The sequence below is a fragment of the Triturus cristatus genome, chromosome 4_2, assembly GCF_964204655.1.
Source record: "Triturus cristatus chromosome 4_2, aTriCri1.1, whole genome shotgun sequence".
Taxonomy (NCBI): domain Eukaryota; kingdom Metazoa; phylum Chordata; class Amphibia; order Caudata; family Salamandridae; genus Triturus; species Triturus cristatus.
Genome location: NC_140586.1, coordinates 296,048,516 through 296,074,801, shown reverse-complemented (window position 1 = coordinate 296,074,801; position 26,286 = coordinate 296,048,516). Strand labels below are relative to the sequence as shown.

Below are 26,286 nucleotides of genomic sequence, written 5' to 3'. Positions count from 1 at the left end.
TACAGTTAATTTTTTGGGGAGAGGAAGAAGAAGCCATAAAACATCATATCTTAAAATATTCCACTATTCCACTATTTTTGGGTAGTTGAACTTTTCACTTCCACTTTTTTTGGAAGTCAAAATTCTTGAAAGCTCAAATTTTTGGAAGTAAGCCTCTCACTAAAACAAGCAATACAATGTATAGGTAAGAGGGAAGGTAGAATCCTCCCGATATAGCTTTTCACAGCTGAGAGCAAACCAAAAAGCAGCACAGTGAATAGGAGGATATGCAGAAGTCCCAGTCTGGTTGGAGGGAGTAGAGAGAGGAACTCAAAAAGAGATTGAGAAAAAAAATGAAAGTATGTCACTATGAGAGCACTTTGAGTCTCCTAATCTTGAAATCATAATTGAAACGCAATGCAACCTATGCTGATCTTTGGCTTTCTAGGGCCATGTTTCTGGGGGTCTTACAAACACCCAGCAATGATTTAACTTAAACACTGGTAGCAGCCCCGTCTTCTGCAGTTCATCACATCCCTTTGGATAAATTTACAATTTTTTTTATACAAGCAGCATTTTTAATCTATCTAAGCAGGTACAATCCTCTCCCTATGGCCACCAAGTATGATCACAAACAAAGCCCTATGTAAACTCCTTACTTTGTTCTTCAATTCTGTCCATTACTCCTCCCCTCCTTTCTGCCCACAAAAACTCTCCTGCTACACCATCTCATGAAATCCGCACTCCAGCCAATCATAATCTACCGGAAGGTCGTGAAATGTCCTGTGGTCCATTCTGGTTCAGATCCTTCAGTCTACATGGGCCCCTCCAGGGCAAATTTCAGGAAACACCCTCTCTCTGTAAGTTGATGATCGCGCTCAATGCTTACTGTCTTTGATTTAAGGGCCATGATTCATAACAACATACTATTTTAAGGCTATCCCTTACGTAGACAACCTTATCTCTGGCAGTCCATGCGCTTCTTTGCAAACATGCATATTATGTAATATAATCATTTTATTTCTTATCAATGTAATTGTTTCAATCACCATCCATCGCTACCCATACCCACGTGTAAAATTACCCACCCATCCCATCAATGCTCCCATGTGCTGTTTGCTTTGTTGCATACTGCCTTGCTTGTGCTACTGTTCCCAAAATAAACAGAAAGTATTATACACATTTTTGGCCTTTGGGAAATAATGTGAATCTGGAAATTGGAGTTTGCACACGGATCTTAATTATACATTTTGCAGTAATGCCAGCCGTCTAACAATTTTCCCATCGCAATGTCAGCAAATCAAACATATACAGGAAGAGGTTTGACAACCTAGAATGAATTCAGGGGAGAAACAAGCAACAGTTCTTAGGAGCACTCAGTGTTACTAGGAAGGAAACATTTTCTAAGAAAACACCAGTCAGGCCTGAGTCAAAGGTTATTTCAGCAGTTTCCTTTATATTTGGGATAAGAACCGCCATTAAGAATGTGCTTAAACCCATGAGTAGACTAATGATGAACCTAATGGTCTGCAAACCTTTTTGACTGCTCTAACTTAACATCACATAAGGAGTCAACAGACATGTGTCCACCGTCTCACCTCTGATGATATAGCTGGTTTTGGGATCCTGACTCCGCTGCACCACCACTTCTGTTGCTGGACCCTGCAGCGTAGAGTAACTCAGTTTGTAGTAATCCACCTGTGTAGATGGATTCTCCCACTCCACTTCAAGCGAGTCCTCTGTCTCCCCAGCCACCCAGAGGGGACCCAGACCAGACATGTCTGTGGAAATTAAAAGACAGAGAAGAAGGTGAGAATTTATCAAAATCTAGAACCACAATTTTAAGGACTTGATATTTTTCCTCTTATACTGCTTTTTCTTGAGGCTAAGCATGCCCAGCACTCAACCCTTTATGAACATCAATGGGGAAGGATTAGGTTTTAGAGAAATCGCAGAAGCTTGCATCAGGTATCAGGAACAGTAATCTTGTACCCACATGGACTTGCTTGTGTTGTGAAGACCAGATTTCAGCTTTGAGGACTCCATCACAGTGGGAGACTCCTTATTTTCAAGAGTTCTGAACTCACACACATTTAGATACACTAAATCCACATCCTTGGTTTAGTTTGTATTTTGGGGTATGAAAAAGAACTCACCCACTTACTCACTACCAGTTCAGTGTGTGGGAAACAAAAAATCCCTCTGATTTCTCTTGCTTTGCTGCCAAGTGTCACAAATGGGGATCTACTGTTCAGCATCTCAGTAGGCGACACAGTCATGGAGGAGCTCAGGGCACAGACCAGTGTGACCAGTGTCACCAGATGCGCAGGGCCTCAGGAACACAGCATAAAGGAGTAGGACCAGGTATGCAGGATCTTAAGAAATCAGCAGAAAAGAACCCAACCAGGGATGCATGGCCTCATGACATCACGTCCCAGGGCATATTATGCTGAGCCAGAACTCAGTCACTGAAGATGTGATCAGGCGTCAACATGAAGATCACCACGACTCCAGGGCCACAGGCCAAAAAAGTGCAAAAGGTAGATATAACCTAAGGACACAAGTTGAACAGATGTGCAGCGCCTCAGAATCTCGGTACACATGAGTGTGACCAGATATTTACTGGCACACGGCCTTGTGACACAGCAGCAGGACTAGGTGGGATGGGTTTCAGCAAGCCACGTATCACTGAATGGGAAGGATGAAAAGCAGTGCCAGACCTTAGGAAGAAGAACAAGCCACAGGACACAGAAGAAGTGTGGTGGCCAGGTAGACTAGGTGGACCAGACACATAAAGCCCTGAAGCCGAATGGTGACCAACTATAGACCTCTACGGGGTGTAATGGGGAACCAGCTTAGCAAGAAATCATGAGCGATGTCAAGCAGTCATCTGAAGCTAGACGTCCTCCAGCACTCTGTAGACATTACAAATAAAACACCTACAAATGTAAATAAATGAAAGACACAGAAGAAGAAGAAGAAGAAGGGTCATCTGATATGGAAACCGTAATGAGAGAGCATACAAGGCCCTTCAGGAAATGCTGAGCACAGCAAATCAAAACCCAGCAGGAGGGTGACCAGGTTTTGAGGTCACTGGTGCTCATTGGCTGAGTTATTTTAATGTTCTAAATTACGCTCTATCGCATCAGATTGCAGGATTTGCATCTATAACCTGTTTTTTCTGTGCTGTTCGGTTGGTTGGTGGCCACAACTTGGCTGGTCTCCACATGTGGTATTTTGCAGACCGACATTTGTCTGTCCCTACCTGCCTAAAACGGCATTTTCTGCCTGCCAAGCACCACCATTTCGGTGGGTCCGGGTCCTGGGGGTCATTTTGGGCGCCATCTTTGTTTGGGACACCTCAGCCAGCGGCGGCCGCCATCTTGGAGCGGACTCGCACGCTCAGGGCTGATTGGAGAGCCTATTTAAGGCGGGCTTTGGCGCGGTGCTGGTCAGACCATCTACCACATCGCTGCACTCGCGCTGATACTAGCACAGAGTATTTTAATGCTGCCTGGTTTTTGTATTTAGGTTCGTTTTTCTGTTTGATTTTTCCCTGCTTTTAGCCTGCTTGCCTGTAGCCTGCGCCCCTCTCTCCCCTTACCTGCATTTAAAAAACGGCATTTTCTGCCTGCCAAGCACCACCATTTCGGTGGGTCCGGGTCCTGAGGGTCATTTTGGGCGCCATCTTTGTTTGGGACACCTCAGCCAGCGGCGGCCGCCATCTTGGAGCGGACTCGCACGCTCAGGGCTGATTGGAGAGCCTATTTAAGGCGGGCTTTGGCGCGGTGCTGGTCAGACCATCTACCACATCGCTGCACTCGCGCTGATACTAGCACAGAGTATTTTAATGCTGCCTGGTTTTTGTATTTAGGTTCGTTTTTCTGTTTGATTTTTCCCTGCTTTTAGCCTGCTTGCCTATAGCCTGCGCCCCTCTCTCCCCTTACCTGCATTTAAAAAACGGCATTTTCTGCCTGCCAAGCACCACCATTTCGGTGGGTCCGGGTCCTGGGGGTCATTTTGGGCGCCATCTTTGTTTGGGACACCTCAGCCAGCGGCGGCCGCCATCTTGGAGCGGACTCGCATGCTCAGGGCTGATTGGAGAGCCTATTTAAGGCGGGCTTTGGCGCGGTGCTGGTCAGACCATCTACCACATCGCTGCACTCGCGCTGATACTAGCACAGAGTATTTTAATGCTGCCTGGTTTTTGTATTTAGGTTCGTTTTTCTGTTTGATTTTTCCCTGCTTTTAGCCTGCTTGCCTGTAGCCTGCGCCCCTCTCTCCCCTTACCTGCATTTAAAAAGCGGCATTTTCTGCCTGCCAAGCACCACCATTTCGGTGGGTCCGGGTCCTGGGGGTCATTTTGGGCGCCATCTTTGTTTGGGACACCTCAGCCAGCGGCGGCCGCCATCTTGGAGCGGACTCGCACGCTCAGGGCTGATTGGAGAGCCTATTTAAAGTCGCTCCCTCACGCGCAGCGTGACGCGCAGGTGGACGCCTTCGCTTAGCCTGAGTCGTGCCGGAGTCCTGCCCGTCTGCGCCCGTCAGCGTCCCGGAGGCGACGGGGCGGCGGGGGAAGCTGGTCCGGTGACACACTGGCTGAGATGATCTGTTATACCTCTGTGATGTTGCGGGATTTGCGGGGCCTCTCTAGCTCCTGCCGTTCCGTTTTCCCGGGGCGATTTAAGGGTAAACGCCGTTGTCCGTGTTGTGGCTGGACGCCTTTCTGGACCCATGTTAATGTTCCTCGCCCTGCAACGGCTGGCGCACAGCATCTTTGTTTGCTGCTGAATACAAGGTCGGTAGGCTGCCATGCCCTGCATATCTACGATCTCCTTGTTAGGGAAAATCCCCTTTGCCTGCTACTTACCGAAACCTGGTTGGGAGAGGCTTCCAATCCGGATGTCTTCTCAGCCATTCCTCCGGCGTACAATATCTTCCGGCAGGATAGAGTGAAGGGTAGAGGCGGGGGAGTGGCGGTAGTGGTGAAAAAGAGCGTTTCCTGCTCAGTTCTTCCTCTTAATTCCATCGGGAGCGCTGAGTCGCTCGCCTTCACGCTCAGACTGTCCCCGGGCTAGGCCCTGAAGGGGTTGTTGGTCTACAGGCCACCAGGCCCTTTGGGTTCCTTCCTGGAAGATCTGCAGACAGCTGTCTCTGAGTTGGTGCTGACCTCACAGCACTGCGTCATGGCTGGTGATTTCAACCTCCACCTTGACGTAGCGGATGACTCGGATTTGGTCAAACTGTTGGATATTACATCTCCACTGGGATTGTTACCGTTCGTGTCGGGGCCAACCCATGAGAAGGGGCATACCCTGGATCAGGTGTTTTCATCTGTCCCTCTTACGGAGGTTGACACCCTGCCGGTGCTCTGGTCCGATCACAGGCTGATCAGATTTTCGGTGCTGGAGAGTGCGCGGCCGGATAACAGTGCCTCAGTCTTGTCTAGACCGACCTCGAGAGCGCTGCACAGAGTGACACCTGACATGCTGGAACAGGCGCTTCTGGATCACCCATGCCATCTTTCGGGCGATCTGGATAGCGACACTGAGGCTCTGCAGCGGTGGCTCATTGATAGGCTGGACGATCTGGCCCCCAAGGTAGCCCTCCGATCCACGGTGGCACGGCAATCTGCACCATGGTTTACGGAGGCTCTTCGTGTGGCTCGCAGCCAATGTAAGGTGGCCGAGAGGGCCTGGCGACGTTTGTATGATGGGGAGGCTAAACTCGCCTACAAGGCGGTGGTGAAGGCCTACCATCGGGACATTCTGGGAGCTAAGAGGGACTATTTGGCTAGGAGGATCGAGGCATCCGCGAACTCCTGTAAGGAGATCTTCACCATTGTGAAGGAGTTCACGACCCCTAGTTCCCAATCGCCCCCTCTAGTTTCTTCAGATACGTGGGCAGGTGATCTGGCCGGCTTCTTCACTAATAAGATCAAGGCGATTCAGGCCTCCTTTGTGGAAGGACCGGAGGATGGAAGCGGCGTCACCGGGGCTGGGTGCGGATTTCCGCACACACCGACGGCGGTGCTGTCTGATTTTCCTGCTGTTTCCAGCGATGTGTCCAGGCAGCTGTTGGCCAATTTGAAATCTGGCTCGCCACTTGACCCCTGCCCCGCCAAATTTTTGGCTGGGATGGCGGAGGTGGTGAATCCGCTGGTTAATCCCATCCTCAACGCCTCGCTGAGGGAGGGGAGGGTCCCCAGCTCTTGGAAGAGAGCGATGGTGATCCCCCTCCTAAAGAAACCGGGTCTCGACGTCGAGGTTCTGGCCAATTATAGGCCAATTTCACTTCTTCCGGCCCTCACGAAGATCACGGAAAAACACGTCCACGGTGTCCTGTCGCGCTTTCTGGAAGCTAACAATCTGCTCCATCCATCTCAATCCGGTTTCCGTCCTAGTTTTAGTACGGAAACGGCATTGCTAGAGGTCACTGAGATCATCAGGGAGACTCTTGATGTCGGCGGGAGGGCGATGCTGGTCATGTTAGATCTATCGGCGGCCTTCGACACCGTCCCCCACAGGGCGCTCTTAGCGAGGCTTTATGACATCGGCCTTAGGGGGACGGCGCTCAGGTGGTTTACATCCTTCCTTGAAGGCCGCCGCCAGACGGTCTGGGTTTCCCAGAGCTCTGCCGAGATGCCGCCATTGGGAGTTGGGGTTCCACAGGGATCTGTGTTGAGCCCCACGTTGTTTAACATCTTTATGTCCCCTTTGGCGGCCTTGGTGGAAGCATATGGGGCCCAGATCATCTCTTACGCCGACGACACGCAACTCCTCTTCACATGCGGGAAAGACCAGGAGTTTGATGGAGGGAGAATTCGGGACTGTCTTACATTGGTCTTTGACTGGTTCCAACGGAACAGTCTAAGGGCCAACTCGAGCAAGTCCGAGGTTCTGTTTTTTGGTTGCGGTGTCGATCCGGAGTGGCAGCATTGGTGGCCGTCCGACATGAGCCCTCCTGCACAGTCTTCCGTGGTGGCTAAAAACCTGGGTGTCAAGCTGGACAACCAGCTATCGCTGCGAACACACATTCTGGGTCTGGCTGGCACCTGTTATGGAATTTTGAAAATGCTCCGTAAATTCCTGCCCCTGCTGTCTGAGGAGCACAGGCGTATTACTGTGCAGGCTCTCGTCGGTTCGAGGCTTGATTATGCTAATGCCCTCTTCCTTGGCCTCCCTGATTACCTAGTTCAGCGCCTACAGGTGGTACAGAACTCTGCTGCCCGGGCTATCTTTGGCCTGCGTAGACGAGCCCGAGCTTCCGGGCTGCTTCAGGCGCTACATTGACTGCCTGTCCGGAAGCGGATCCAGTTTAAATCCCTGACTCTGATGCACAAAGCCCTGTTTGGATCAGGGGCTGGATACCTGCGGCGGAGACTAGCCTTCTATCGACCAGTCCGCTCCTTGCGCTCGGAATCCCTTTACAAAGCGGTGGTCCCTCGGGTGAGGAAGGCCCGCACGGGAGGGCGCTCTTTCAGCTGCAAAGCCCCACAGCTGTGGAACTCGCTTCCTCTTTCGCTGCGCAGCACTGTCAATTTGTTCCAGTTCAGGAAGAGCCTGAAGACCTGGCTTTTTAATCTTTAGGCTGTTCTTATTGCTTCAGTTTCAGTTCTTTTTCTCATTCTTTTGCTGTGTTGTGTTATTTTTATTCTGAGATGCAGGTGGAAAGCGCCGGGACACTCTTTTCGAGTAGCCGTGCGCTATAAAAGAACGCTGTAACATAACATAACATAACATAGTGGCCAGAGGGCAAACACTGGCCACTCCCTACTTGTGGTGGCCTTTGGGCAGACACTGGTCAATGCCTAACTAGTGTGGTCTGCCGTTGAATATTAGTTGCTCCCTATATGTAGTGGCATGCGGGCAGGCACTGGTCGATGTGCACCTATGGTGCATGCAAGCAGGAACGGGTTGCTGGCTAACTGTGGTGTTCTGTGGACAGAAACGTGTTACTCTCTACATGTGGTGTCTTTCATTCAGGCTTCGGTGTCTTGTGATGTATGGTGGCTGGCAAGTAGACATCAGTTGCTCTCTAACTGTGGCAGCCAGCTGGCAGACTGGTGTTACTCCCTAACTGTGGTGGCCTGCAGACATTGATAGTTTCCAACTTATGTTAGACTGCACATAGACACAGATCAATACCTACATGCGGTGGCCTGCATGCAGACGGTGGTCACTCCATACGTGTGGTGGCATTTGGGTAGACATTGTTCGCTCAATACCATGGTGACCTGCAAGCAAACATTGGTCACTCTTTGCCTATGGTGACCTTTGGGCAGATTTTAGTTGCATTCTACCTGTGGTGGCCTGTGAGAAGATATGAGTCACTCCCACTCTATAGTATTCGTGGTGGCATGGGGTGCAGACATTGGTTGCTTTCTACGTGTGATGGCTGGCGGGCAACATTGATTGATTCAGACTTGTGGTGGCCGGCCAACAGGCATTGGTCACTACTTACCAGTTGCAGCATGCAGGCAGACATTCTTCACTCATTGGATGCCCTGCTGGCAGACAGTGGTCAATCCCTACCTGTGGTTACCTCTGGGCAAACAGTGGCCACTCTCTACCTGTTCTGTGGGCAGACATTGGTCCCTCACTACCTGTGATAGGAAATATTGATTGCTTACTACCATGGTAACCTCTAGGTAGACATTGGTCACACCCCACCTGTGGTGTCTGGTGGACAGATATTGGTTTCTCTCTACCTGTGGTGACCTTGGGCAGATAGTTATTACTCACTACCTCTGGTGAGCTACAGCTCAGACACTGTTCACTCCCTACCTGTAGAGGCCTGAGGCATACATAGGTTGCTCTTTCCCTGCGGTGGCTGGTAGCAGACATTTGTTGCTCCTTACCTATCATGGCTAACCAGGAGGAGACATTGGTTACTCCACACCTGTGGTGGTCAGTGGGCAGACACAAGTCACAACCTATGTTCAGTGGCCTTCCCACAGCAATTGATTGTTCCCTACGTGTGGTACCCTGTTGTGAGACATTGGTTGCTCCCTGCCTGTGGTAGTCTAAGTCAGAAAATGAACACTCCCTATCTATGGCAACCTGCCAACATTGGTCTCTCCCTACTTGTGGTGACTGGTGAGAATCAATTGGCTAATCCCTACCTGTAGTGCCCTGCAGTTCTCCGGGTTCACTGGACAGCCCTTTCCTCACTTGGTAAAGCAGGATGTAGTAGAGGGTGCCTGGACTCAGACCCTGGATCTCGTACTCCAGTTGCTCCTTGGTTAGCCGGATCTGCTTAGCTAGAGACTCCTCGCCGGACACGTAGTACCGAAGAAGGTAGTAGTCTACCTCCATAACTTGATCCCAACCGACAGTCAAGGACTCCTCTGCAGAGCGGATCAGGCGAAGATTCTGGACTCCAAGAACTGTTGAAGGAAGAAGGAAACTGGTGTCAAACAGTAGACAGTGAACCCTATTGATAGCCTCTCGAATCCTGTTCACTTATGATGGCCTACCAGAGGCTTTGAGGTCTAAAGCAAGGTGTTATATCAACATTTACATTTATTAAAACCTTATGAGTGCATCATAGCCAGTAGACGTACATACAAGTATAGAACCCCGTTTAGTTTTAGTATACAAGACAGGAAACAAGGAATCGTATTGGCACAAAGAAAAGGTACTTTCAGCTTTTTGAATTACTCTAACCTGAAGACATAAACTACGTTTTGTAGTATGTAAAGTAGTACTACAGTATTAATACTTACAACAAAATACAATCCACAAACCTAGGAGTGGATATGTCCACCTCCAACTCTCCTACCTTTTCTATAGGGAGTTCTCTGTATACAGAAATGTACTACCCTAGTCTCTCCCACATTTAATTGTGGAAGAGACTAGAGGAAGTGGAAGGAAAATGGGGAACATTTACTGCAAGATGGGTGGGCTTTATGGAAGAGTAAAGATAGGTTTGGGGAGAGGTAAGAAGGGGTTTAGGGTGGGAAATGATAATGCAAACACCTACCCACAAAAGAGTAAAACCATTGCTATTTACAAACTACACTTCTAAAGTTATTACAGCCCAAAAGGTCATAAAACAGTCAGAAATGTACTCCAGCCCAGCTTTGTAGCAAGTCTATGTTAGAAATGGGGGACACTAGTTGGCAGTGGCTTGCACCCTGTCTAAGTAGGGACCCTTGCTTCTAGTCAGGATAAGGGGATTACACACCTAAGATAACCCTTGCTCACCCCCATGGTAGCTTGGAATGAGCAGTCAGGCTTATCTCAAAGGCAATGTGCAAAGTATTTGTGCATCACACACAGAGTAACACAGTAAAAACACCACAAATGGACACCACACCAGTTTAGAAAAATAAAGTATCTTTATCTAAACCAAGCAAGACCAAAACGATGAAAATCCAAACTACATAAGTCAAAATGTCACTTTTAAAAGAGTTAAAACAGTTCAGTCCATATAAAACTATGGATGCATCACTTTTTGTGCAAAGTACCTAGGATACATCAAAATTACCAGACAAAACAAGTTGGGAGGTGAGGCGCTGGAACGCACAGCGATGCTTCTGTTCCTTACACGCAGGGAAGGTGATGCGTCGGTTCCTTGTTTCAGGGGAGGTTAAGCATCGGTTCCTTCTGCTTTGCAGGGGAGGTGATGCGTTGGTTTCTTACTGGAGAAGAGGTGATGCGTTGGTTTCTTACTGCACGGGGAGGTGATGCGTTGATTCTCCAGACACGCAGCCTCAGTTTTTTTACTGAAATTCAGAGTTGATGAAGACTTGGCACACAGGTGCGATGCCTGGAAACCGGGACTCGCTGGAGTTGATGCGGCAGCAGCAAGCCAAGCACTGCATCGACTTCTTCAGCCATGGTCCAACAATGCGTCGGTCTTCTTAGCCACTCAGCAGGACCTGTGTCAGAGTCAGTGCAATGGTCTTGGACTTCTGAGACCGGTGCACTGAACTCGGGCTGCCCCGGTTTTTCGGCCGCCGGCAGGTGCAGCATCGATTTCTTCTGCCGCACGGTAGTTGTGTGTGGATATTTCTTCCACATATCAGTGCTGCGTCGGAAAAACAGACACTGGAAGGGCAAAGCCTTGATTTTGCAGCTTTTTGTAGCAGGAAACACCTCCAAGGGCCCAGAACTGGAATTGGCACTACTTGGCAGGTCAGAACTCCCAGCAGTGGAGTTCAGGGAAGCTGCAAAGGAAGCTGTTAATGGCCTGAGACTTCTTAACAGGAGGCAAGCACACACAAGCCCTTGGAGAAACTTCACAATTAGGCTACACAGCAAAGTACAGTCCTTTTCCTCTCCAAAGCAGAAGCAGCAACTGCAGGCCAACCCAGCAAGGCAATACACAGCAAAGGGGCCTTACAGCTCTTCAGCTCTTATCCTTGGCAGAGGATCCTCTTGATCCATAAGATGTCTTATGTTTTAGGTCCAATACTTATACCCCTTTTGGCCTTTGAAGTGGGCATTCTTCAAAGGATTGTCTTTGAAGTGCACAAGTTTTTGTCCTGCCTGGTCTTGGCTCCCGACACTCCAGGGGGGTGGAAACAGCATTAGGCCCGGCAGAGCCCTATTCAGCTGTATGTGACAACTCCTCCCACCACTCTAGGCTCAGGAAGGCCCATCAGCCTTGTGATGGGTAATCAGGATATGCAGGGAACACCTCAACTCCATTTGTGTGAATGTCTTGAGTGAATGGCCAAACAGGCCCCTGCCAGTCTAAACTAGACATTGATTCCATAGGCAGGCAGAGACACATAATGGCAAAGCAAGAACATGCCCACTTTCTAAAAGTGCCATTTTTAAACACACAATTCAAAAACCACCTTTACTAAAAGATATGTTTTTAAATTCTGAGCTCAGAGAAATGTCTAGCAGTTCCCAATTGAAAGTTACACTTGTAAAATGTTACAAGTCAGCTTCAATGATAACCTATGGGAGTGCTAGTCCTTGCAATAGTGAAAAACAAAATTGACAGTATTTCACTATCAGGACATGTAAAACTCGCCAGTACATGTCCTACCTTTCACATATACTGCAAACTGCCCATGGGGGTATCTTGGGTCTACCTTAGGGGTGGCTTACATGCAGTAAAAGGGAAGGTTTGGGCCCGGCAAGTGGGTGCACTTACCAGGTCGACATGGCCGTTTAAAACTACACTCGCAGACACTCCAATGACAGGCCTGAGAAATGTTTACAGGGCTATTCCTGTTTGTGGCACAAACAGTGCTGCAGGCCCACTAGTAGCATTTGATTTACAGGCTCTAGGCACACATGGTGTTCTTTACTAGGGACTTACCCATAAATCAATAATGCCAATCATGGATAATCAATCATAATCACAATTTACACTGAGAGCATTTGCACTTTATCACTGATTAGCAGTGAAGTGGCCAGTGTCCTAAAGCCAACGAAAAGAGGTTCAGAAAAATAGGAGACAAAAAGTAAAAGTCAGGGAATAAACCTGCAAAAAGGGCCAGTTCCAACAGCCTAACACTACACATGGCCACTCACTGGTACTGTATGACACTCCCATAGAATTCAATAGAGGCAGGGGCTGAAAATAAAACTCAATGTAAACATTGTTAAATGAATTAAATTATTTGATTTTTAAATTGTCAAGCCAAATCCAACAACTGTGTTCCTAAAAATGATTTTCAAGTACTATATGGGGCTGGGGTACTACAAGAATACAGAGGTTTGAATATCATCCTTCAAAAATATTATAGCCAGAATATGGACTGCAATGTTATTACACAGGTAAGTTTATTAAGGAAAGTATAGATGTAATACTCTTACCTGCACACCTGCCTAACTTAACTATGCACAGAGCTGCAAGGTACATAGATATGGAGTTAAGAATAGTAAAGCTATACTTACTTATATATTCCTATCCTAACAGAATCATGATAGTTAATATTATGGATGCAATCGTTTTGTAGGACAATCTTTTTTACGTCAAAATTCTGACATACAACTTTGGGGGCAAGGCGCCCATACTGTAGCCCCAGAAGGGATGAAATCACGCCTCGTAGGAAATAGTTGAACTGAGATGAGTCTGTAGAGTATACTGATCTGACCACAGAGGAAAGCCTGACAGGACCAGGCAACATGAGGACTATGGGGCAGGGATAATACTCACACAGGAACAGCATTATGTCAATCCTTTAACAGAGAGACAATGAACTGAAATGGGGTGTTTATGTACTCTAGGACAAGGAGACCTGAGCAGCGAATATTAACCAATGGACATAGGAGTGAGGTTATCCAAATTATTGATAGGGGTCATCGCTGTACATATAGACAGCTCCATGGCATCAAGGTGCTTTGCGTGCCCTGTGGGACGTTCTGACCCCTGACTGACATCCTATGGAAAAGACCTGGGAATGACTGCACCCGCCCTCCCCCCAAGATCCTTGGACCAGGTATAGATCATATATGTATTAATTTTGAATAACTCTAACCAACCTGCGCTGGACTAACAACCTACCCTCCCATGCATCCACAGAACAGAGGACAAGCCCTAAAAAATAGACAAAAATGTCAATGCATCCAGGAAGTGATAGCAAAACCCGATCCTACCTGTCACTTTTTGTTAAAGAAATGTTTAAATTGGTAGCAAGTTCAGACAATTAGTACATGGCACAATGTATTTAACATAATGTGTTAAAGAATGAAAATGTTGTGGCACACAAGAGAGTGCCTACTTTTCTGGCACATAACTCCTAAATACTCTCCACCCTCCCCTCTCCCAGACCCAGCTCTCTAAACTCTCAGAGCCTTCCCACTCCCCTACCCCTTCCTCCTCACAGCCTTCAAGGCAGTAGGCCCTAGTATTCTGTAATAGCAGTGCGTTAGTCTCATGACCTTCCATAAATGATCCAGTCCATAGTATGAAACGAGCTACGAAATTGATAGAGGTGCCGTATGTTAGATCAGCAGGGTAAGATCATTGTTATCCATGCTAGTTTGATGTGTCTACAGAGGATGAGCATCATCCTTAATACTATGAGTGAAAGTCTCTACTAGAGAGTCCCAGTCTTGTCCAATGGGACGCTAAATCTGCCCTCTCCTCTTCATGGGAATGTATACTCTCGGACTGCCCGGGAGGTCCGGCTCTTCCAATTCCTTGTGAAATGCTTTTTTGCTAAGGTAAAGTAATATCTATAAATTTAGGCGAGGCTCTGCTTGAGTCTGGGCAGGGAAAAAGACTCAGCGCCAATACATCCAGAGAATTATCTAACAGTGGGGTCATAACCTGAGATAGTGGATCGACAATCCCGGTCCAATAACCAGTAAGTGACCCACACAAACTGAGCATATGGGGTAGATCCGCGTCAGGAGCATGACACCGGAGACAGAGTGAGGTCGCTCTGGGATATATCCTGGCATTATGGTGTGGGGTCAGATATGGCCTATTCAGGATGTTGACCTGAATATATTTAAAGTGGAAATTACGAGAGACCGTGTGAGGGTAGTGCAGTATTCACTGCCACTCTGAGTAGTGGAGTGAGCGAGTCAGGGCCCCCTCCCACTTCACTTGGAGAGAGCTGCTAGTCTAGTCCCTTTGCTGGAGGTGGGATATCATACCCATCACTTTATTGAGAATTTGTCAATTTTTGAGTCAAAGCCAGGGAATAAAACTTTGCTAGTCATATTTTTATTTCACGCAAGCACAGTTATATTACAGCATGCACATTATCATTTATAAATTACACACTTAAGTTTATCATCTTGTTTGTTTCTGGAAAGCAGCAGTTAAAGCTTGAGGTGATACAATTGGCTACATTTTTTTAAAAAAAGGCATGCATTTATAATTCTTCAATGATATATGTCATGCAATAAAACTTACCAACGCTGAGGAAAACACAGACTGTTTTGAAAACTATGGGCCCGATTTAGAGTTTGGTGGTGAGGGTAATCTATTGCAACGGCGACGGTGTATGCTCGCCATTAAACTCATGGTCCACCCACCCAATTTCGGGCTGAGCAGATCAACAGTATGTTGATGATGGAGCCTACTGCTGCTCTGTTGACAACGTACAACTTGGATGGCCCGATGGAGTGCGGGCCATCAGTGGTAAGCCTTCAGACCGTCTGCCCAATTTAGAGTGGGCGGTCGAATGGCTTTTTTTTTTTTGCTGTCCATCAGCGAGAAGTGTGGGGGCCATCAGTTTTACATTTTTCAAAATTTTGAAAGATGGAAAACTTTCAAACGTTTGGTGTAAGCGTCCTCCACCACTGACAGACACACCACAAACTTTTCAATAGCTTTGTGTGACCTGTCATGATGATACAACCCAATAGAGATCCCCGTCAGGTCGGCGGAGGACAGCGAGAGTAAAGGGAGGGTGGCAGACGTAAAGTTCTCTGCCACCCAGACTGCTTTTACTCCATCGTCAGATCCTAAATCGAGTCCTATGCCCTTTTATTCCATTGTCCATTATATATGGAACACATCTAATTAAAAACAGTGACGGTGTGTCATGTCAAATGTATGACGTAAGGATCATCGAGGTTACTGATGATGTCCTGTTCTTATTAGCTGACAGAAATGGCTTCCTAATTGTGGACACTCTAGAAATGTAAGAACTAAACTAAATATCTCACAGAGGAATGTGTAGAGAACTGTTAAAGGTAAACTTATCAAATTTAAATTAGCATCTATGTTTTCCCCATATTAAGAGGACTTCCTGATATGGTGCCAGAACATGGGAACCTAAATATCTAAAAACTATACACCCAATGGGACGATATTTAAAAAAAAATGTTTAGGATATGATATTTCTGTCAGGCAACATGCTTGCTAACACCATAATATTTGAGCTTTTAAGTGACACAAGGTAACAACATATAAAAATTAATTGAAGGCAAACTTGGTTTGTAAAAAAAAAAAATCATGAAGTAAAAGAAGTCTTTTCACTATATTTGTTTATAAAATAGGATTGTTAATGTTTTAATAAGTTTTGGAGAAGGTTTCCAGTTGAAGCCATGCTAGTATCGCCCCTGTCGTCTTGATACAGCTTAAAGTTATCCACACACAACATACATGGGCATATCAACAAGGGCTTTATCTCTGCTTCTTTGGCTTTAAAAGCCAAAAAACCAGAGATAAAACTAGCGCCCTATCAACAACAGGGTGCTAACATGCAAATTCGCATGTTAGCACCCTTTTACTCTACGCTTCCCCTTGCATCTCTAATGAGATGCAAAGGGGGCGTTCCAGAGTAAAATAATAGGAGAAATGTCGCTAAGCGACATTTCTCTTATTATCAAGAATATCGCTAACCCTGTTAGAGACAAAAAAAGCAGCACTAACCGCGGTTAACGTTGCTTTTTTACGTCTGGTATTTTTCTGACTTAGCCATGATATCCTATGGAAGGAGGATATCATGGCTAAGTTTGCCTGTCCCTATCAACAAGGTAACGTGAGATTATCGCTGGCTTTCCAGCGATAATCTCACGTTAGCCTGTTAGCGTGAGGATTTTTATCGCTATTGAGATAAGCGTTGCTAATAGCACGCTATCTCAGCGATAAAAATTCACGCTAGCTGGCGATAATTATCCTAGCGCTAAATGCGCTTGGAGATAATTATCGCCGGTTGATGTTGATATGCCCCTCTGTTTTTCAAGAAAGCGACTCCTCGCAAGAGTGAGCTATGGAGGTGTGCAGGTTTCCTTTTGTCTTTTTTGAGCTGTCCTGTCTGCTGTGCCCTTCAGCCTCTGGCTGGTCAGGCCAGATTTAACCAGTCGAAGGTCCCCACGGGCCACTGAAATCAGTGCTGCAGCATTTCATGGCTCAAAGAGGAGACCGGAAACAAGGGAACACCAGCAAGCAATCACTTAACTCATACAGGCATCGACCATGGAGCGGTGAGTCAGATACGCTGGGACCGCACATGAACTTTGTACTACACAAAGGCTGTGTAACATAACATAATAAAACTAGCTTCTCAGACTATCCATAGGTACCAGCACTGCACCCACGCACGCAGTGCTCCTGCTTTGTTTTTTTATTTCAACATGTTTTTATTGATTTTACAAAAAGAATAATACAAAATAATTACACAGTGAAAGTAACCTAAATAACAATATCATTACCATATGATGAAACCAAGGAAAAATTACAAAAGAAGAAAAAGACAGCAGTGCTCCTGCTTTGAAATAATCGGGACTACAACCCCCATAAGGGACCGCGGGAACCATTCAAAGAGTGCAGTTGACCTTCAATGTTGCCGTTGACCCAGAACCAGTAGGACCCTCTGGAATGTCAGTTACTGCACGTGTTGGATAAATGGCCCCAGGCCTCTCTGGGAACAGTGGCCGCTTTCACGTAGACCTCTCTCGAAAGACGGATATATGAACCCCCGTTGCCTGTCAGACTGAGCCCAGCTGTGACTTATCCGGTGCTCCACGAACCTTCCCTCCCCTTCCTTCACCCACCTGGGGGCAGGGTGGAACCTCAAGAGGACCCAGAGTGACCGAGACCGGATTGTCTGAGGCTCCCGGCGCGCGCCCCTCATGCAGGCCGCATACTTCCAGGTGTGGCACGGGGGGAGTATGACATAAGAGCAACGCAGAGATGAGCTTATGCATAGTTCACAATTCTAGAAGGCATTGCCCATCTCTTACCTCAAAAATATTTTTTATGGAAATAAATTAGACTGAAATACAAAGCGTCCCCCTGACTATTTTGACTAAGGAACCTCGCGAGAGAATGACGTAGAGGTGTGAGGGTCACTGGCGGCCCTCGCGGGCAGCGCCTGCAGCACACGTTGCACTAGTTCAACGCAGGGAACAACACAATGCTATTTTCAGCGCATCACCTAAATAACACAAAATCCGAAAATGGACCCAAGAAGTGGGTCATTATTTTTTCTTTCTTTATGTCTAAAGATACTTCTGACTTTCTCGCTTTGTTCTGGTAAACAATGTATATAGCCTATTCTCAAGGAGTGATGATGTTTGCTCATTAGCAAGATATGTCTGTATTTGCATGTGAAAAGGCTGCCTCTGCCCTCTCACCCAATGGGCTGTTTAACCCTTGATTTCCTACAAGAAAAATGCATGAAAGGCAGGAGCTAAGTTTTATTTTGCATTTCACAAGACTACCGAGTGGCACTATGACTGACATATGATGCCAACCGCCATTCACTGGCTTTTCATCCAACACAGTGTTGCATTGTGAGTCTTGTCGTGTTGCTTTTAACAGTTTCATTAGGAGCTCAGAACCCCAAACGCAAAGTCCTGTTGGCTAAAACATGAAAATTGGCTGAATTGGTTAAACATGGCGTGGTGCCACTTGTCAATTATGTTTTTAAAATTTTACAAAGTCGCCTATTCCAATTCAAAAACGGCTTGTTTCACATGTGGAACCAAAAATAAACACCGCTCACATATTTTGTGTTCTCCCTTTCACTCACATCATACATTAAAACAAGCATTGGAAATGTGCATTGTTTTTTCTTATACGTAGTGGAAAGTTTTATGCCGAGCTTCACAGGTGGAGGACCGGCCCGAGACCTACCCAGATCATCCCTCCCCCCAAATGGGGATTCCTTTAAGGGAGACAGAGACACGCAGACACCATCACTGCGTTAGAGAATATACAATTCTCAGGCGGTATTGCTTACAATCAACATAAACACACCTTTTATATCATCAGAATTATTCAATTATCCAAACTTTCACATGACATTTACAATATTTACATTAAGAATACTTTGATTAAAGGAACTAATACATGTCATCTCGTAGCAACAGATCCTCAAAAGGAGTCATGGCTGGCCACCCCCCAGGCACCATGGCATTGACTATTCCAAATGATTCGGACCTTGGACCCTATACTGCAAGTTACATATCACAAGGCGAACTCACCTGCCCCCTCAAAATAGAGGGAGCGTGAGCCAGCATCAAAACCAGACCCCCAACATACCATGCCACAGCCAACCCAAGAAGGGATCCCCGTGGCACCCAATGGGAAGGGCCTGGGCAACGGGGCATACCTTGGTCCCCTGGCGCAGACGCCATCCTCCAACATTCTCCGGGGCCATGTAATGGAGTACTGTGAGGGGATAGGGACAATGACTGTAGCAGGAGTCCCAACCCCTTCCTTACACCTCTATGGCAACCCCAGCCCCGGTTTAAGCCAAAGGCTTCCTTATTCATAATTTGCCTGCACTTCAATTACTGATGCCAAGGTTGTCCACCTGTTTTGTGACCAGACATGACTCTTTCCCCGCCCCACAAAAAGAGACTGTCTAAGGGGATGGGAGGTTGGGAAACAAGGCAGCTTCACCACTGCGTTCCCCAGCAGCAGAGGCAAAGTCCAGGCATGGGCACAGCAGTGAGGTTGTCGGAGGCAGCCATGCGAGGAAAAAAAACAGGTAACTATGTGGGGATGCACTCCCCCTTTATCCTCACCTGGCTGCCACCGCGACTGCCCAGGTGCCCCCTCTCACCCCTGCTGGTCAATCACCTATCGCGGGCATCTTGCCCGTGAAAATTCAAAACTGCGGCGCCACAGTTGGTGCTGCCCGCTACCGGTCCGTACCAGCCCGCACCTGTCTTGGGGGCCCGCCATCGGTTGCCGTTTCCCCCTGGGCCACAACCCAAGCAAGGTACAACATGGACAGTGACAGCGCAACATTCTCTAGCCCAAATAATAAGATAGGGGAAGGAGGTAGTAGGAGAAGGAGCATCACACTATTATCTCACATATCCAGGACCTGTACAACACTGGCAGCTAACACACAAGAGAGGGAGCGAGAGACATTAAAGCACTGTTCTATGATTTCCATAAACAGAGATAAACGTCCAAGAAGTATAACACTAATGGAAGAAACAGTCAAACCTTTAATGGAATTACTGTGCATTTATGTACACCAATAAGATCATGTACACTCACCGTGTGGAAATTTAGCTTGCAAACTGAACATTATCTGCGCCATCTTGCCTCTCCCCAGCGCCACGCACAGCGAGCACGCGGCAGCCATTTTTAGGCACCCCACTCTCTCCCCGCTCATTGCCAATCGCCAGCGCGTTCCCCTGTCGCTGCAAGCATCCCCCGCGCACCGGCCACCCCCCGCTCTCTCATACATGGGCCATAAACCCTCTCATTCTGCGCGACCCTGCCATGGAACCACATCCCACGCCTGACCGACATCCCATACATGGTCATGCCTCTCTTTGATAACCCCCTTCCTCTGCGCCCCATTGTCCGACCCGATCCCAGGCCATCACCTAGCCCTGCGGATGCAGTTTATTGCCCCTACTGTAAGGAAAACACCCCACATCAAAGGGATTACAGTAGATCAAAGCCCCTACCCCCTGAGACCCGACCGGTTGCACACACCCCCGGGAATTGGCGGAATACCCTGCTGCGCGATAGCCCTCTCCTACTGCGGGTGAGGTGGGAACTTCTACTGTAGCTATGTGTGGGATCGGATCTGAGCCTGGGCTTCAGGGGATGTTCTCTCATGCATCAAGGGAATCTCAAGAATGTACTATGTGTAATAAAGCAATAAACCTGTGTATAAGAGACTAGGTCTCAGAGATGCAGTTAGAGCACCTCGTGACGATACCTTGCTGTCTGATCTGATGTGTTCTGCTCCGACGGAATAAAACTTTGTTTCCTGCCTTCCAGTCTCCGGCGCCTGCTTCTTTCATTGGTAAATTATCGAGTGGTATGAGAGGCGATTACCGCCGGGCAAATACTTGAAAGGTCATCGATTGAAACTGCCGCTACCATTTAACAATTGGCGTCCCAAACGTGGGGCCCATCAGCGACACGTGGATCCAGTGGGAGAGGTCCCGACGACAGAGTGAACGACTGCAACGATCGGGAGAGCTCCTGCCCAATAGACCCTCGTCTGGCAGCCGATCATCCGAACTTCACTGGTTCCGAGCAGACCTCTCTCGAGTGATCTACGGTCCTGACTGGGAACCATCAGGAGTGCCGCGGCAAATACGGAGAGTAGAGGACGATCGGGCGCTGGAGGCGGAAGACGAGAAACTGTCCACGCGGTCCGGGTAAGGTCGTGATACACGACAAATTGCGAAATAATTGATTGATTGTTTGAAGTTTTGGAAATACTAGTATTGCTCATTGATTGTTCTCTTTGAGATATTCGCTGTCTACAAACAGGGAGGAGTAGAAATACTCTCTCTCTCTCTCCCTTTGCAGATAGTGAAGGGTAGGTAACGCAGACTTTTGTCCCCGTTGTAACCCGTCGTGCCTATCTTTATCTCCCCACTGATTGATTGTCCGAACATTGATTGTTTTGAAGAATAGTGCTCTTTGAGATATTCTCTGTTTGCAAATAACGTAGAATAGAAATATTCTGTCTAGTCTTTGCAAATAGTGAAGGGTAGGTAACGCAGACTTTTGTCCCCGTTGAAACCCGTCGTGCCTATCTTTATCTCCCCATTGATTGATTGATTGATTGTCCGAACACTAGTTGTTCGATATTGGTTCTTTGGAGGTATTCTCTGCTTACAAATAACGAGGAATAGAGATATTCTGTCTAGTCTTTGCAAGCAGTGAAAAGATAGGTAGTGCTGACTTTTGTCCCCGTTGAAACCCGTCATGCCTATCTTCTCCCCACTGATTGGTAGTTGGTTCTGCCCGGACCGCTTATTAGAGGTGAACCATCCGGCTCCACTGGAAGGCACCCCTAATAAGGACATGTTCACTAAATATGGACTAGTCGCCGTAGCTTATAGCAAGCTGTGGCATAAATATACCAAGAAGGACCCCGAGAGTCAGTGGCCACTGATGGGATCCTTCGACGACCATAAGATAGAAGTGCTAGAAATAGCTCTGCGTAGCAATAAGACGACGCCTACTATGCTTGACAGATCGGCATGTGGCGCAAAGAAGCAACGCAACGGAAAAAGAGGGAAGAAGTAAAAGCAGAAAAGGAATTACGAAAGGCAGCTCACCTTGCCGCTAGAAAGTTAGAGGAAGAAATAAAGGAGAGAAGGGAAACTAAACTAAGACAGGAGCATGAAACATCAGGCCAGTACGCTGTTAGGACCCCTTCTTTGCTCTACCCTGAGTTGTCCTCTAAGCAACGAACGAATGACGAATTACTATTAGGTCCCCCGATCATTTACATGCCCCCTCCATACGCACCCTCCCAATCGGTAGTGCAACACCCACCACCCCCAAACACGAGCGAAAGCAGTACAGGGGCCTCGGTCCTCACGGCCTCCGCGCCGGCTGAGCCTCTTGTACTGAACCCAACGTCGGCTATAACGTTAGATGACCCTGAAATGAGACAGAAAGAGTCCACCAGAATGAATCGACTAACGAAGGACGAACGAGCAGGAATCGACAAAATAGTAAAGACACTAGTGGAGCGAAAAGAAAGTGAGGAGTATATAACAGACGTGTATAACTCGTATGCCGACAGCCGCAGACGACACTTTGTCGTACGGCTCTGTTATCACGCCCTGAATACATATGAGGATAGATACCACGATAAAGGTCCCGAAGGCTTAGCGGCCCTATATAGGAAGGTAGACATCGGAGAAGAAAGAGAGGGCGACGTGACGAACCTCTTCACTCGCACACTCGAGGTCTACCGACACCTTAAAGAACATAGACAGACCACCAAAGCAGAAACCCCCATAGCGACTAAGCCCCAGGAAGGAAGGGCTGATGCCATGATGCCCATCAAAGAAGCTGCCCCCTACTGGGTCCCCCCACGAGGTCAGGGAACACATGACGACATCAACCACCAAGATACGAAGGGAAGGGTTGTATATAACTGGGTCTACCAGCCGTGGGATCGGCAAGATATTTTGACCTTTAGAAAAACTCTACCCGACTTGAGAAAGAACCCGACTGCCTTCTACACTGAACTGGGTACAGCCTTAGGCTCAACGATAATGACTTTAGCAGATATCGACTTGTTCTTTGGGCTATGCCTGCCGGCTGATGTGTGGAAACAAATCCGGAAAGTTGACCACGCTGAGCCGTTCGGATATACCTGGGGACAACTCGATACCATAGATAAACAGCGAGAACCAGGACAGAAACCCCCGAAAGCCATATTAGAGCTCCCAGACAAGATTGTACAAAAGCTGAAGACTCTAATCCCAGAAAGAAAGGTAGACTGGTCGATAGTGACGGCTTGCCGCCAGAAACCCCAGGAGGATGTGTCTGAATACTTCTCCCGATTCGAGACTGTGTTTTCCGATTACAGTGGCCAAGACATGACCACCGCAACCGGACATCACCTCTTTGTCCAGAATTATGTGAAGGGTCTGTCACAAGAAGTTTCCCAGAAACTACAGACCAGCGAGAGTAGTTGGGCAGCCTCCAAACCCGCAGCAATTCTCCAGATGGCCCAATACTACGAAAACCAGAAAAACGAGAACGATAGGGCGTCAGAGAAGAAGAAAAAGGAACTAAAGGAGAGGGTAATGATAGCACAGTTGCAAGGGGTGACCATAGGAAGGGAACCCCCGAAAGAGAATTACCAACCAACCGCCCCTAGAAAGCTACCCCCTAGAGACCATACACCTACACCCTACAACGGACGGAGAGACTTAGATGGGAACCAATGTGCGTTCTGTAGAGGGTTCGGACACTGGAAATCCCAGTGCCCGGTCCTTCTGGAACTTAACAAAAATAGGGATCCCAGAAACACAGCATATGACCCCAGAAATAGAGGACAGGGACGAGGGCACACGAACGACGCCATCCATGACGGGCCAGGCAGACCAAACACCTTTGATCGCCTCCGACAAAACCAGTGTCAGCAGTCCGACTACGAAAGCACTCATGACTTCGCATAGGACCGCCAGGGGCAAGGGAGGGATCCAGTCGAACTCCGTGTTGACCAGCAAGGTCCTTACGTCACCGCTAAGGTCCTGGGCACGAAATCTCCATTCCTGGTAGATACTGGGGCGACACGTAGCGCGTTATCTAAACGACTGATTCCTAGGGCACCCTTGTCTGGCTCACACGTAACCTCAATAGGCTTCGATGGAACGCCCTCCACTAACCCCTTATCAGCACCAATCTCCTTTGACTTAGACGATAACGTCACTGACACGACCTTTCTGCTCTCCTCCAACACCCCCGATGCTATTATGGGACTTGACTTACTAAAACATTTTCGAGCTACCATCAGATGCTCCCCAGACGGAGTTCGGGTCATCTTGCACGATAACCCAGATCTGTCCAGACCCTGTCACACACGACGTATGCTCTCTATAACTGATGCTGACCTGTCCCTACTCGACACATTACCTTCACATCTATGGGCTAAAACCGACTCAGATGTAGGGCGCATGGTGATTGACCCAGTACACATAACCGTCCGACCGGACGCAGTGCTCCCAAAGCTTCCACAGTATCGGATATCGCCTGAAGGCGAGAAGGCGTTGGTGGAAATCATCGAGTCCCTAGTTGATGCAGGAGTGGTAGAAGAAGTAGTCAGTAATGTTTGCAACAGCCCTATCCTACCCATTGTTAAGAAGCAAGGCGAGGGAGATGAGAAAGCATACCGCTTTATTGTTGACTTACGAGAAGTTAACAAAATAGTCATACCTCAGTACCCCGTGGTCTCAGACATCACCACCATCCTCACCCTGATTCCGTCCACTGCCACTACCTTTACCGTTATTGATCTCAAGAACGCATTCTTTTCCATCCCCATCCACCCGGACAGCCGTTACCTCTTCGGCTTCACCCTAAAAGCCCGTTCATACAGATTCTGTAGGGCACCCCAAGGCTACACTGAGAGTCCCAGCATTTATAGCCAAGCCCTCAAGAGACAACTAGATGCAGTCCAACTACCCGATGGAGTAGTGTTAATACAGTACGTCGATGACATCCTTTTGGCGGCCGACACCACTCCACTTGCAGTCACAGCCACCATTCACCTTCTCCGCTTCCTCGCGGAGAATGGTCACAAGGTCTCCAGGAAGAAATTACAATGCTGCCAACCCCAAGTAACATATTTAGGCCACCTACTATCCAAAGACGGGAGAAAACTTACCCCTGACCGAATTCAGACCATCCTAGACACCCCTGTTCCCAAAACTCAGAAGCAAGTACGGTCCCTAGTAGGCCTCACCTCCTTTTGTCGACAATGGTTGCCAAACTTCAGTCTTATCGTAAAACCCCTGCTTTCCCTGCTGGCTAAAGATGTCCCCTTCCCCCTCCCTTGGACACCCGAATGTCAATCCTCCTTCAAAGAATTACGAGACGCCCTCTGCTCAGCCCCAGTCCTAGGAACCCCAGACTACACTAAACCTTTTTCCCTCTACACCCACGAAAGGGAGGGGTGTGCGTTGTCTGTCCTAACCCAGTCCATAGGCCCTAAACAACGCCCTTGTGCCTACTTCTCTGCCACTCTTGACCCCGTAGCCAGAGCTTTGCCCGCCTGCCTTCGAGCAGTGGCCGCCGCCGCTGTCTCTATCCGGCAAAGCGAGGGGATTGTGCTCTCGAACTCCCTCACTGTATTGGTACCCCATGCGGTTGACACCCTCCTGAACCAAACCAAGACTCAACACCTGACTAGCGCACGATTTACCGGTTACGAACTGACTCTGCTTGCACCCCACATCTCATTGAAACGATGCACCACTCTGAATCCAGCTACTCTACTACCTCTCCCTGACGCTGACCCCAATGCGTCCCCTATACATGACTGCGTGACCCTCACCGACGAACAGACCAAGAGTAGGGTTGACCTCCGAGATACTGCCTTCCCGAACCCTGACGGAGAACTGTGGGTGGATGGCTCATGTATCAAGCTCCCCGATGGCACCACCTCAGCTGCCTATGCAGTCACCACGGCCCGAACAGTTGTTGAGACAGCCCGCATCACACAGCGATCCGCACAGGCGGCGGAACTAATAGCTCTCACACGAGCATGCATTCTGGCAGCAGGGACAACCGCAAACATTTACACAGACAGTCAGTATGCCTTCGGGGTAGTTCACCACTTTGGGCTCTTATGGAAAGAGAGGGGATTCCTGACCTCTCATGGCACACCCATCCTGCATGGAGATCTAGTCTCTGCCCTGACCGAAGCAGTCCTCCTACCCACACGGCTGGCCGTGATCAAATGCCAGGCACACAAGAAGGTGACAGACATTATAGGACAGGGAAATGCACTAGCTGACATTACTGCCCGAACCACAGCCGAGAATAGGTCCACGACCCGTATGTACGTGACCAGGTCACAAACTGAGAGATGGAAGGATGCTAGGGAAACGATTAGGGATATCCAACTAGCCAGCACACCTCACGAATTAGCTGAATGGGCCCGGGTGGGATTGAAGGACGATGACGGTTGCTGGC

General features: G+C 48.1%; 1 protein-coding gene across 1 annotated transcript in view; it reads right to left on the bottom strand.

Annotated features, from left to right (window-relative positions):
• Positions 1-26,286, bottom strand: part of TNN (tenascin N) — a 190,555-nt gene that overhangs the window by 64,970 nt on the left and 99,299 nt on the right. Inside the window, exons 4-5 of the mRNA XM_085601594.1 lie at positions 9,104-9,367; positions 1,578-1,760 (exon numbers count right to left, since the gene is read on the bottom strand). Coding sequence (XP_085457720.1) covers positions 1,578-1,760; positions 9,104-9,367 — 447 coding nt within the window. The remainder of the gene's footprint in view (positions 1-1,577; positions 1,761-9,103; positions 9,368-26,286) is intronic.